Source organism: Rattus norvegicus, chromosome 1, assembly GCF_036323735.1.
Source record: "Rattus norvegicus strain BN/NHsdMcwi chromosome 1, GRCr8, whole genome shotgun sequence".
In the NCBI taxonomy this organism is placed as follows: Eukaryota; Metazoa; Chordata; class Mammalia; order Rodentia; family Muridae; genus Rattus; species Rattus norvegicus.
In genome coordinates this window covers 171,081,913-171,094,099 of record NC_086019.1, presented here as the reverse complement: position 1 = coordinate 171,094,099, position 12,187 = coordinate 171,081,913, and the positions used below count along the sequence as shown (strand labels likewise).

Here is a 12,187-nt window from a genome sequence, read left to right as displayed (position 1 = left end):
CATAAATGCATTTTACCTGGAGCTCCAAGTGGCTACAACTATCGAGAGAAGATTTCCCTCTGGACAATGCAAAGTCATTATTTTCTCCTAAACTCAAGAGAAGAAAAAGAAATCAGGGAACAAAAGACCCACCTAACAAAAAAAAACCCAGTATCACCACCTAGAATTACAAGTTTCCCAATCTCAGATGCCTAGACACCAGCATAAAAGCATACTCAATTTACCCAGGACAATATATCTAAACTAGAGCCCAGCAACTCTACCGCAGCAGGCCCTGAATATTTCAACATATTTGAAGCACAAATAAAAGACCTTAACCAGCCTTTATGAATATAATAGAAATTGTTAAAGAGGAAACAAATAAATTTCTTAAAGACAATTATGAAGATAGAAACCATGGGAGGAAATGAATAAAACAATTCAAGACCTGACAGTGGGAATATATCAATAAAAAGCCCAAGTTGAAGAAAAATTGGAAATGAAAAATTTAGAAATTTGAACAGGAAACACAGAGGCAAATTTTACCAACAGAATAAAAGCAATGGAAAAGACAATCTCTGAAGAAGTAGATAGAAGAATAGATCAGACAAAATAATGTTCAATTTAAAACTCTCCTGGGGAAAAGATCCAGGAAATCTGGCATACTAAGAAAAGAACCAAATCTAAGAATAATAAGAATAGAGAAAGAGAAAGTTATGAGCTCAAAGGCCCAGAAAATATATTTGACAACATTGTAGAGGAAAATTTCCCTAACCTAAAGTAGGCATTGCCTATAAATATATAAGGGGTATACAGAACACCAAATGATTGAACCGGAAAAGAAAGACCCCTCAGCACACGATAATCAATACACTAAATATACAGAACAAAGAAAGAATATTAAAAATCTGCAAGGGAGTGGAGCAGAAAAATCTTCAGGTCCCTGGAATAAAACTGCTCTGGTACAAGCGCCTCCTGCTCCAGTAACAGTTACAGAAACCCCGGAGCCAGCAATGCCTAGTGGTGTATACAGGCCTCCTGGGGCAAGGCTAACCACGACAAGGAAAACGCCACAAGGACCACCAGAAATATACAGTGACACACAGTTCCCATCCCTGCAGTCCACTGCCAAGCATGTAGAGAGCCGGAACAGGTACTTAAAATGAATGCTGCCTGAAGTTAAATGACCACATATGGCACATCTACATCTTGTTAGGGACATGGATTTTCAAAAGTAAATAAAGTGGGAAGAAATGTAAATGGCATCAGATGGACGAATTTTTGGGTGGTTTTTAAATCCCAGCCTTTGCCTCACTGAGAGCACAGCTGGCTTGAATTAGACCTCTACTTGGACGTGCTCCCCATTCTGTCCTCACATGTGGGGGGACTCTGGGAGAGCAGTGACTTGCCACACATCTTCTGTACCTGATCTAATCAGACCACTCCCCCAAAGCAAAGGGGAGGAGAAATCGTTGAATGATGAGAACATTACTTGAATGAGGAAATTGTTGCCCTTATGCATAAAGACGTATTACCTACTAACTGCGAAAACTTAGAAGTGAGTCTTAGAAGGAATGTCATTATACAGCTTCTCTCTGGTTGTCTTCAAGTTGGTCCCAAATACTCTGTTCAGAAGATGGGGCCTCAGAGCTTCAGTACAGTATTACATGTTTTCTGTTCAATTGAAGCCTTAATGGTTTGATAAGGATTTTTGTATTCCCTTCCTGTCTCTCCAGGATTATTCTTAGGGTCTTTTTTTTTTTAAATTCGAGGAAGAATACTTTCAAAATTCCCTAGTGACGAAGAAATATTTACTGATTACATTTCTTTTCCCTTAGGGATAAAGAAATGGAGAAGAGCTTTGAAGTAGTAAGACACAAAAATAGAGTTAGGGAGGAGGTTTCAAAAAATCAGGCCCTTAAACTTGAGCTAGACAACCAGTATGCTGTGCTTGAGAATCAGAAGTACAGCCCCACACAGTACAGTTAAGGAATGGTCTTTGCTAAGCCTTCCAAGATAACTAGACCACAGCCAACCTCCAAGAACAGCCATTCAGCGTCTTGATTTCTGGATCTACAGTGGCTGACTGAAGACCTCGGTCCAGTGGCTGTCCCTGTTGCACTATGGAAGTTCAAGAGTCACGACTGATCTTGATGTGTCTTGGATTTAGGGATGTTTTCATTGTCTTAAATATTTGTGAATTAGATTCAACAGTGTTTCCATAGTTGCTCTGCGTATAAAACCAAACCTGCAGCCAGTGGTCATTTCAAACATCTTTATGTTCAGATACTGAGCCTTCGCAAGGTTGACTACCTCAGATTTGCTGCACTTAAATAGTGGATTTCATGTGGATCACAACTTCTACATAAGGTTACAGCTATTAGTGTCTGTGTGAACCTTGAAACCAACTCTACTGGATTCCTAGCAGAAAGCCTTCAGAAGTCAGCCATCTGGGTTCTGATCCGCTGTAAAAACAGAAGAGTTAAGTGACCTTAATAACCTGTTCTGTGCCCCATCCTAAGGAATATTCTATAGGCTGTGGCTGTTAGACTTCCTGGAACAAGCTGCTGTCAGAAATGATGTGTTTGGATCATCTGTGTGGGGCTTATGATTTATAATTTAAGTTTTTAGTTGTATGAGGTAACTATGGATTTAATTCAACCAAACTTGGGTCCACCAAATGGGGAGCGGGTGGGGGTAGCCTTGTTTCTTTGAATACATTTTCATTCAGATAGTGCTTGTCCAGTTCCACATTAAGGCCTTGCTTTGACTTGGAGTAAGTTCTTTGAGGGCATATTGTGTGGTGAAATAGTCTGAAAGAAGCATTGGAATTGTGAGATGCCCTATGAATTTGCCATCCTTAGGTGGAACCAGGTAGCTGTAGATACATATAAAGGACAGTGGATCCGCTCCACTCCAGGTGCTGCTCAAGCCTCCTAATCAGGTCTAAATTGAACTGCTGTGGACAGAGTGTGGTGTCTGCTCAGAAGGGGTGTTTCACTGACCTGGCTTTTACAGTTCAAAGTAACGGGAGCAAAAACCACCAAGTTGTGAATCTTGCATGGTGTCTGATAAATACAATGTGTGCCCCATATTTTAAGGTTATGGGCTATTCTGGAGATCCATTCATTGTTTAGCCAGCTCTTATCATTCACCTTGGGAGTATGTTTGTATTCACTTGGAGAGTCAGGGGAATAGCCAGTAATGTAGCACTTCTGTTGTTAGTAATTACAATGTAACGATCTAGTGGTACTTGGCTCTTAGAAGAGGTCACAGTTAGATTTCTTTCCACCTAATGAAATAGACTGCCAGTTACCTACTTTCATGCTACTGCAAATGGTTCAGTACACGTACTCTACATTGGCTATGACTGTGTGATATAATGGCGGTGCCTAGGTTTCTCTCTGTAAATGAATCCCTTTGCCAAACACAGTTCAGACTCGCTCACTACTGACAGTAGTAGAACCGGAATGAGTGAAGTTTTCCCAGCTTGAGAGCATGTCTTGCAGATTAGTGGATTAGTGCAGCAGTATGGGAAGCAGGAGGTGCAGACCAGTGTCTCCTGACCAGACTGTATGCCACTTCTGGGCAACAGTGTTGGCATGATCTGAGCCAGCCAGGAGGAGGGTGGGTGATTAGAAGCTTGAGATTCTTAGTTATACTGAAGGCTTAATTTGGGCACCAGAAAACCTTAACAAGTAATCTCACACCTTGAGTCACAATCTTCCCTTAATGTATGCTTTACCCCAGCTTCACACACATAGACAAATTCTGTTCGGGGTTCTGGTTTAAGAAGTGAACAGAGACGTATGACGAGGTTTGTTTAATGGCATACTGTACTGGAATGCTGAAGACCTGCAGCAGATGTAAATTCCAAGTCTTGTTATAATTTTTTAAGATTGTGAAATCAAAATGCATATGAATCAAGTTTTAATACACTGTCTGGGTGGATGAGGCTGTCCATTGCACCATTTCTTTCTTTGGGTTCTCAGGCATGGTTCCGACAGTGTACGAACTCTGTAACATTAACATTGAATAGACAGTCAACCTACAAAAAAAAAAATCTGCAAGGGAAAAAGACAAAGTAACATATAAGGGCAGATCTATTAGAATTACATATGGACTTCTCTATGGAAACTCTTAAAAGACAGATGTGCTGCAGAATCTGAAACCACAGATGCCAGCCCAGAAAAACCCTAGTCATTATAGATGGAGAACCCACAATAAACCTAGAATTAAACAATACCTATCTACAAATGCAGCCCTATAGCCCTATAGAAGGTACTAGAAGGAAAACTCCAATCTTATCAGGTTAACTACAACCATGAAAACACAAGAAATGAAAACTCTCAGTCCAGCAAAGTAAATATAAAAAGTCAAAATAAAGAAAGCAACACACACACACACACACACACACACACACACACAGAGAGAGAGACAGAGAGAGAGAGAGACAGAGAGAGAGAGAGACAGAGAGAGAGAGAGACAGAGAGAGAGAGAGACAGAGAGAGAGAGAGACAGAGAGAGAGAGAGAGAGGGAGAGAGAGAGAGAGAGGGAGAGGGAGAGGGAGATGGAGAGAGAGAGAGCGAGAGAGCGAGAGAGCGAGAGAGAGAGAGAGAGAGAGAGTGCAAATTAACAGGAATCAACAATCATTGATCATTGATATATCTTAACATCATGGATTCAGTTCCTAATAAAGAGATGCAGACTAATAAGATTGGATGTGATAGGGGTTGGGGATTTAGCTCAGTGGTAAAGCGCTTGCCTAGCAAGCGCAAGGCCCTGGGTTCGGTCCCCAGCTCCGAAAAAAGAGAAAAAAAAATGGATGTGATAACAAGATTGATCCTTCTGGTGTATCAAAGAAACATACCTTAACATCAAGGATAAACTTCATTTCAGGGTAAAGTTTAGAGAAAAGATATTCCAAGCTACTAGACCTAATAAAAAAGCTTAAATAGCCATTTTAATATCTAACCAAATAGACTTCAAACCAAAACCATCAAAACTGTAAAGATGCTATATGCTCATCAAGGAAAAAAATGCATCAAAAGGACATTTCAATTCTTGATATCTATACCCCAAACACAAGTGCACCAAACTTCACAAAGAATAATTACTACAGATTATATCACATATTTTTCCCTCAAACACTGATAGTGAGAGACTTCAGTACCCAATTCTCACCAATAGACAGGTCATCCAGACAAAAACTAAGCAGAGAGATGCTGGAGCTAAAGGACTTAACAGATACTTACAAAACATTTCACCCAAACACAAAAGAATATACCTCCTTAACACCTCATAGAACCTCCTTCAAAATTTACCACATAATTAGGTACAAAGCAAGTCTCAATAAACACAAGAAAATAAAAATAATATCTGTGGTGGTTTGAACAGATATGGCCTCCATAGAGTAATGTGTTTGAATGCTTGGTCTTGAAAGTGGCAGTCTTAGGAGACAGTAGAGTCTTGAAGGAGGCGTGTCATTGATGGTTAATTACCTTTACCCTGAAATGAAGTTTATCCTTGATGTTAAGGTATGTTTCTTTGATACACCAGAAAGATAAATCTTGTTATCACATCCATTCTTGTTAGTCTGCATCTCTTTATTAGGAACTCAGTCCATGATGTTAAGATATATCAATGGCCAATGATTGTTGATTCTTGTTAATTTTCTCTCTCTCTCTCTCTCTCTCTCTCTCTCTCTCTCTCTCTCTCTCTCTCTCTCTCTCTCTCTGCTGCTGCTGCTGCTTTCTTTATTTTGACTTTTTATATTTACTTTGCTGGACTGAGATTATTCATTTCTTGTGTTTTCATGGTTGTAGTTAATCTTGAAAGTGGAGTCTTGAAGGAGGTGTGTCATTGTGGAGGCAGGTTTTGAGGTGATATATGCTCAAACTATGCTCAGTATGACACACCTTCTGCTGCCTATAGATCAGCTCCTTCTCCAGCACCGTGTCTTCCTGGACACTGCCATATTTCCCACTATGATGACAACAGACTAAACCTCTGAAACTGTAAGCCAGCCCCAATTAAATGTATTCCTTTATAAGAGTTGCCTTGGTCATGGTGTCTTTTCACAGCTATAAAACCCTAATAAAGACAGCATCCTACATTCTATCTAACCACCATGAATTAAAGCTGGACATCAATAATAACAAAAATGATAAAACCTTACAAACTCATAGAGAGTGAATAACCCTCTACTGAACAAAAAACTGGGTCAAAACAGAAATTAGAAAATAAGTCAAAGACTTTCTAGAAGTGAAATGAATCTAAATGTACCCAAATGTATGAGGCACAATGAAGGTGGTTCTAAGAAGCAAATTCATAGCACTAAGTGTTTTTAAAAAATGAAGAGATCTCTAACTAGTAATTTATCAGCCTTCTACCTGAAACCTCCAGAACAAAGAGAAAAAAATCACACCCAAAACAAGTAAATGGCAAGAACTAATCAAAGATGGTTCAACATATTAAAATCAGCCAATGTAATACATCATATAAACAAATTGAAAGAAAAACTCACATAATCATCTCATTAAATGCTTTGACAAAAGCCAATTCCCCTTTATGATTAAAAAATGCTAAAGATATTAGTGATAAAGGCAGTTTACTGCAAGCCTGTAGCCAACATCAAATGAAATAGATAAAAACTCAAATCAATTCCACTACGATCAGGAACAAGACAAGGTTGTCTGCTCTTTCCATACCTTTTTAATATAGGACTTGAAGTCTTAGCTGGTACAATAACACAGCTGAAGGAAAACAAAGGAATATTAATAAGAAAGAAATATGTCAAAGTATCCTTATTTGCAAATTATATGAGTTCATACATAAAAGACCCTAAAACTCCACCAGGAAACTTCCACAGCTAATAAACACTTTGAGCAAAGTTAACACACAAATTTTGTAACACAAAAACCAATAACCTTCCTACATACAAATGACAAATGAACTGAGAAAGAAATCAGGAAAGCAACACCCCTCACAATAGCCTCAAATAATATAAAATATGTTCGGGATCTCTTACCAAGCAAGCGAAAGACTTTTATGATAAAAACTTCAAGTCTTTAAAGAAAGAAATAAAAGGATATCGGTAAACAGAAAGATTTCCTGTGCTTATGGTTCAGTGGGATTAACACAGTAAATGTGCCTACTCTACCAAAAGCAATCTAAAGATTGAATGCAATTCCCATCAAAATTCCAACACAGTTCTTCACAGATCTTGAAAGGACAAATTTTCAGCTGCATGTGGAAAAACAAAAGCCTCAGAACAGCTGAAAAGAATCCTGAATAATCTTGCTGGAAGTTTCAAGTTTTACTATCAAGCTATATTAATAAAAAACATGGCATTGGCATGAAAAAACAAACACATTGATCAGTGGAATAGAATTGAAGACCCAGACATAAATCTACACCTACAAAAAACTGATTTTTTATTTTTAAAAAAGCCAGAAATTCATACTGGAAGAAAGATGGCATCTTCAATAGATGGTTCTGGTCAAACTGGATGGAAGCAATTGATTTGGAATACTCCAAATAAATCCATATTTATCACCCTAAATAGAACTAAACTGCAAATGGATCAAAAGCCTCAACATAAAATCAGATATGACAAACCTGATAAGAGAGCAAGTAGGGAATGCCCTTGAATTCATCACCACAGGAATGCCAAAAGACTCTCTGACCAGAACGCTGATAGCGTAGTCACTAAGATCAACAACTAATGAATGGGACCTCAGGAAAACGAGAAGCTTCTGCATGGCAAAGAGCATTGTAATTTGGATAAAGTTGCAGCATACAGAATGGAAAAACATTTTTATTTACTACACATATAATAGAAAGGTAATATCCAAGATATATAAATACCTCAAGAAACTAGATATCAAGAAAACAAATAACCCAATGGAAAATGGGGAAGATGTCTAAGCAGAGAGTTCTTCAATAGAAGAAACTCAAGTGGCTGAAAAATACTTAAAGAAATGTTCAACATTCTTAGCCATCGGGGAAATGCAAATCAAATCTGCTCTGAGATTTCATCTTACATCTGTCAGAATGACTAAGATCATCAAATCAAGTGGTAGCTCATTCTGGCAGATCATTCAAAGGCACACTCATCCATTGCTGGTGGGAGTACAAACCCATACAATCACGACGAAAATCAGTGTGGTTGTTCTTCAGAAAGAAGGGAATCCATCTACTTCAAGATTCAGCTGTACAACTCTTGGGCATATAGAATTCTCCAGCCTAACCAGAGACACTGCTCAACTATGTCACCTCATAATAGCCAGAAATTATAAATAGCCTAGACGCCCCCAATAGGAGACTGGATAAAGGAAATGTGGTACATTTATACAATAAAGCATTAGTTAGTCATCAAAATAAATGGCATCATGAATTTCCAGGGAAATAGTTGGAAGTAGAAAAGAATCTTCCTGAGTGAGGTATCTCAGACCTAGAAAACAAATATGGTATATGTTCGCTTATATGAGGATATTAGCTGTCATGAAAATGATAAGCACAGCTACAATCCACAAAACCACAAAGGGTAGATATAGAGTATGGGACTAGAGGAAACAGAAATCATTAAGAAAGGGAAATAAGTAAAACAGATATTTATGGATGGATCGGGGGTTCTGGGATGGAAAGGGACTAGGAAGAAGTGAGAGGAGATAGGAAGACATACAGTTAAAATTAAGGAACATTTAAGGAGTAGTATGGAAACCTAATATAGTAGAAACCTCCTAAAATATATGTGAAGGCAATCTCAATGAAACTGCCAAATAATGGGAGAGACAGAGACCCAACTGGCCAACTCTTGTTACCAAACAAAACTTCTAGTACTGGTTTGGGTTACATCTAATTGAATTGTTGCCTAAAGGGCTCCTAAGGAATCACCAAACAGTCCAAGCTGTCGTCAAGGCTATAGGATGCTCTCCACAAACTGATAGTAAGGCCCTCTTGTTGAAGTCAACACCTACACAACCCAATGAACATGGAAAATTGAACTAGTGCCTACATAGAACCTACACCCCTACATCACAGCGTCTTTGTTATAGGAAGGCACTCTGCATGCTATTAAAAGAGAAGTGTAAACACCAAGCTGGCCATAAACTCTTTGCTACAATGGTATACTAGCTGCAAGATGTGCCAGGGAAATTTTGGCACAAAAATTGTGGAAGTAATCAACCAACAACTGATTTGATTTAAAACTCATTCCATGCGATGGAACCCATACCTAACACTGCTTTGGTGACCAAGAGCCTGAGACTACATAGTACAGGAGCTTAAGGCAAAACCCAAATAATACTGACCTTTTAAAAAGGAAAAATGTAATGATAAATGACTCCTAATGATATTCTGCTATACTCGTAGGTCAGTGCCTTGTACAACCATTATCAGAGAAGCTTCCTCCTGAAACACATGAGAAAAATTATAGACACCCACAGCCAAACATTAGTCAGAGAGTGAGAGACCTTGGAACACTCAGCCCTTAATGGAATTTCCCCATCAAATCTCTCCACTTACAGTTCAGGGAACAGAATGCCAGAGCTAGAGGATTTGGGGGACAACAAGAAAACAAGGCTCTCTAAATCAACAAAAGCAAAGCTCAGATAAACTCAAAGACCGAAAGAGCACTTATAGGGTATGCATGGGTCTGCACCGGGTCTTCTACATATATATTATGGCTTCAGTTTAGTGATTTTATGGGACTCCTACTGTATGAATAAGAGGGTCTCCAGTTCTTGTGTTCTGTCTCTATCTGTCTCTCTGTCTTTCTGTGTGTGTGCCTGTTTGTGTGATGTGTATGTGCATATGCATGTGCATGAATGCATGCATGTGTGCATGTGTGTGCACCTGTGCCTCTGTGTGCATGTGTGCATATGTGCAATGTGTGTGGGGAGGTTGTTGGGTTCTTTTCCTCTGTTTTTCTGTCTTGTCTGATTTGATGTGATGGTTTTTGTTTTATCTCATTATATTTCATCTTGTTGTAGTTTTAAAATGAATGAGTGAGTGACATACATGAATGAATGAATGAATGAATGAATGAATGAATGTAAACCTAGGCACTAGGGTAAAGTTTAACAATTTTCTCCAATGGGATAACATTGGATATATCAGCCTCTCTAGAGCAGATCTTGTATTCAGGAGTAGTTGACCAACAAATAATGAACCCCACAGTCTTCTGGTGGTGCTTTTATTAGGTTACAGCCTGGCTGTTTCTTTATTAGTTGGTTTGTTGGTTGGTTGGTTGGTTTGGGTTTTGGTTTGGTTTGTTTCTTTTTGGGTGGTGTTGTTTTCTAGGTTTGGGATATTTTGTTGTATCAAGATTGTGTTTGTTTTTGAAAAAAAAAACCTTAAAGTTGTTTGCTTAGGGACAAGAAGAGGATCTAAACAAGCTTGAGGGAAGGGAAGAGTATAATCAACATATATTTAAGTTTAAGACTTGTCTGAAGTAATAAAAATTTAAAATATGAAATAAATTTTTAAAAGTGAGGAAGATTTTTTAAATTACAAATCAAGACTCTGGACTCTGATATCACAAGAAACCATTTTCTTTGTATATTTACTGCTTGGCAGGATGTTGTGGTGTGGGGATACCACGATATATGGATACTGTAATAGAGGGAAGTTGTCATATAGGGATGCTATGGTAGCAGGATGTTGTCATATAAGATGTTATTGTATAGCAGTGCTCCAGGATAAGGATGCTATGGTATAGGGATGTTATGATGTATGAATGTTGTGATGTAGGGGTGCTTTGATAAAAGAGATGTTATAAGATGTTGTTGTCTAGGGATATGGTATAGAAATGTTGTGATATAAGTATGTTGTGTATAGGAATTCTGTGGAATAGGGTGTTGTGATGTAGGCATGCTGTGATATAAGATGCTGCTACGGAGTGGCACTGTGATATAGGAACGTTGTGATGTAGGGATGATATGGTGTAGGGATGTTGGATGTAAGGACACTGTGGTATAGAGTTGTAGGGATATAGGTGTTCTGTGGTATGGGGATGCTGTAGAACAGGGAGATACAAGACTGAATTCAGAAACATGGGCATGCAACCCTAGCTTCGCTATCTGATCTGGAGGAAAATATAGAATCTCTGAAAATTATATCTTAAACATCAAGTTGCAGCAGGAAGGTTACAGTTTCTGAATGAGGCTTCTGTTAACTCTATATTAATAACGTGAGGACTTGTGAATGCCTCTTAGAATTGTCTGTAGTCTAGTTTGTTCTGTCTTCCCTTGATTTTGCTTTTAAACTCACTTTTGAGACAGATATTGTCCTTACAATGAAACTCTTTTCTGAAAAATCTCCCACTTCTATGCTTTTAAGAGATAAAATAAACACTGGGCCCAAAGCTGTGAGCATCACAAGTGCAAGGAAGTACAACATCCTGCTCTAAATATTTCCTTGGCATATGATAACTGCAGATGGAAATAGCTCTGAAAAATAAGCCTTTTTATGAAAGCAATTTACATTTATCTACCTCAGTAGAGAAAGTGGAGAATGAAGGCAAAGACATGTCCTCCTATGCTTGTACCTACCTATCTCAGAAAGATCTTTTCACGGGACGAACAGATGGGGGAGGGTCCTAACACCTGCCCCGCAGAGATCCCACAGGTTTTCCTTTCAGAGTTGCTATGTGAATAACTATGCTTTATAAGACAACCTTTGGTGCCTTGTGTTTTTGGAGATTTAGGGTAGAGAGATCTAACAAACCTAGCAAGCTAGACTTGAATACTAATTCTCAACATGCCAATAAAAAGAGGCAAGATGGCAAAAAGCAGAAAGAAGTGATTCTGTGCAGCCAAACTGGTTTACATTGAGTGCACAAGGTATACATAACCACAGAGTCCTGGTCAAAGTGTAGTTCCATCATTAACCTACAACTGTCTCCTAGCTCCCTGCCCATCATGCAATATTGTCATAACTGAGTAAAATCTCTTCAAGACAAGCTTCCCCTCTCACTTTTCCTTCCCCAGCATGACAATTCCGGAGGTCAACTGTATCAGTAACCTGAGAAGCAAAGCACCGGTGTCTCTTTCTAGAAGGTTTTCCCTCCTGCTAGGATGTTTACAAATACACTTTCTCGATCTCCTTTTTAAAGCATTTTTAACTGTTTTAATCTTTACTGTACGTGTATGGATGTTTTATTTGCCTGCATATATGTCGTTTGTATGCTTTGAACCCCAATGT

At 38.6% G+C, this 12,187-nt stretch overlaps 1 protein-coding gene across 1 annotated transcript; it reads left to right on the top strand.

Annotated features, from left to right (window-relative positions):
• Nucleotides 1-788: 788 nt before the first annotated feature.
• Nucleotides 789-2,103, top strand: Cdv3l1 (carnitine deficiency-associated gene expressed in ventricle 3 like 1). Its single transcript, XM_574528.8, has 2 exons — nucleotides 789-1,132; nucleotides 1,818-2,103. The coding sequence occupies exons 1-2, from the start codon at nucleotides 804-806 to the stop codon at nucleotides 1,966-1,968; spliced, it is 480 nt and encodes a 159-aa protein (XP_574528.1). The 5' UTR covers nucleotides 789-803; the 3' UTR covers nucleotides 1,969-2,103.
• Nucleotides 2,104-12,187: the final 10,084 nt, after the last annotated feature.

What these genes read in the sequence shown, in the direction of transcription:
- Cdv3l1 (XM_574528.8), top strand. Translation starts at nt 804, where the DNA reads ATGATTGAACCGGAAAAGAAAGACCCCTCAGCACACGATAATCAATAC. An exon ending in CATGTAGAGAGCCGGAACAG is followed by an intron (nt 1,133 to 1,817) that starts GTACTTAAAATG and finishes CTTTTCCCTTAG; the next exon opens with GGATAAAGAAATGGAGAAGA.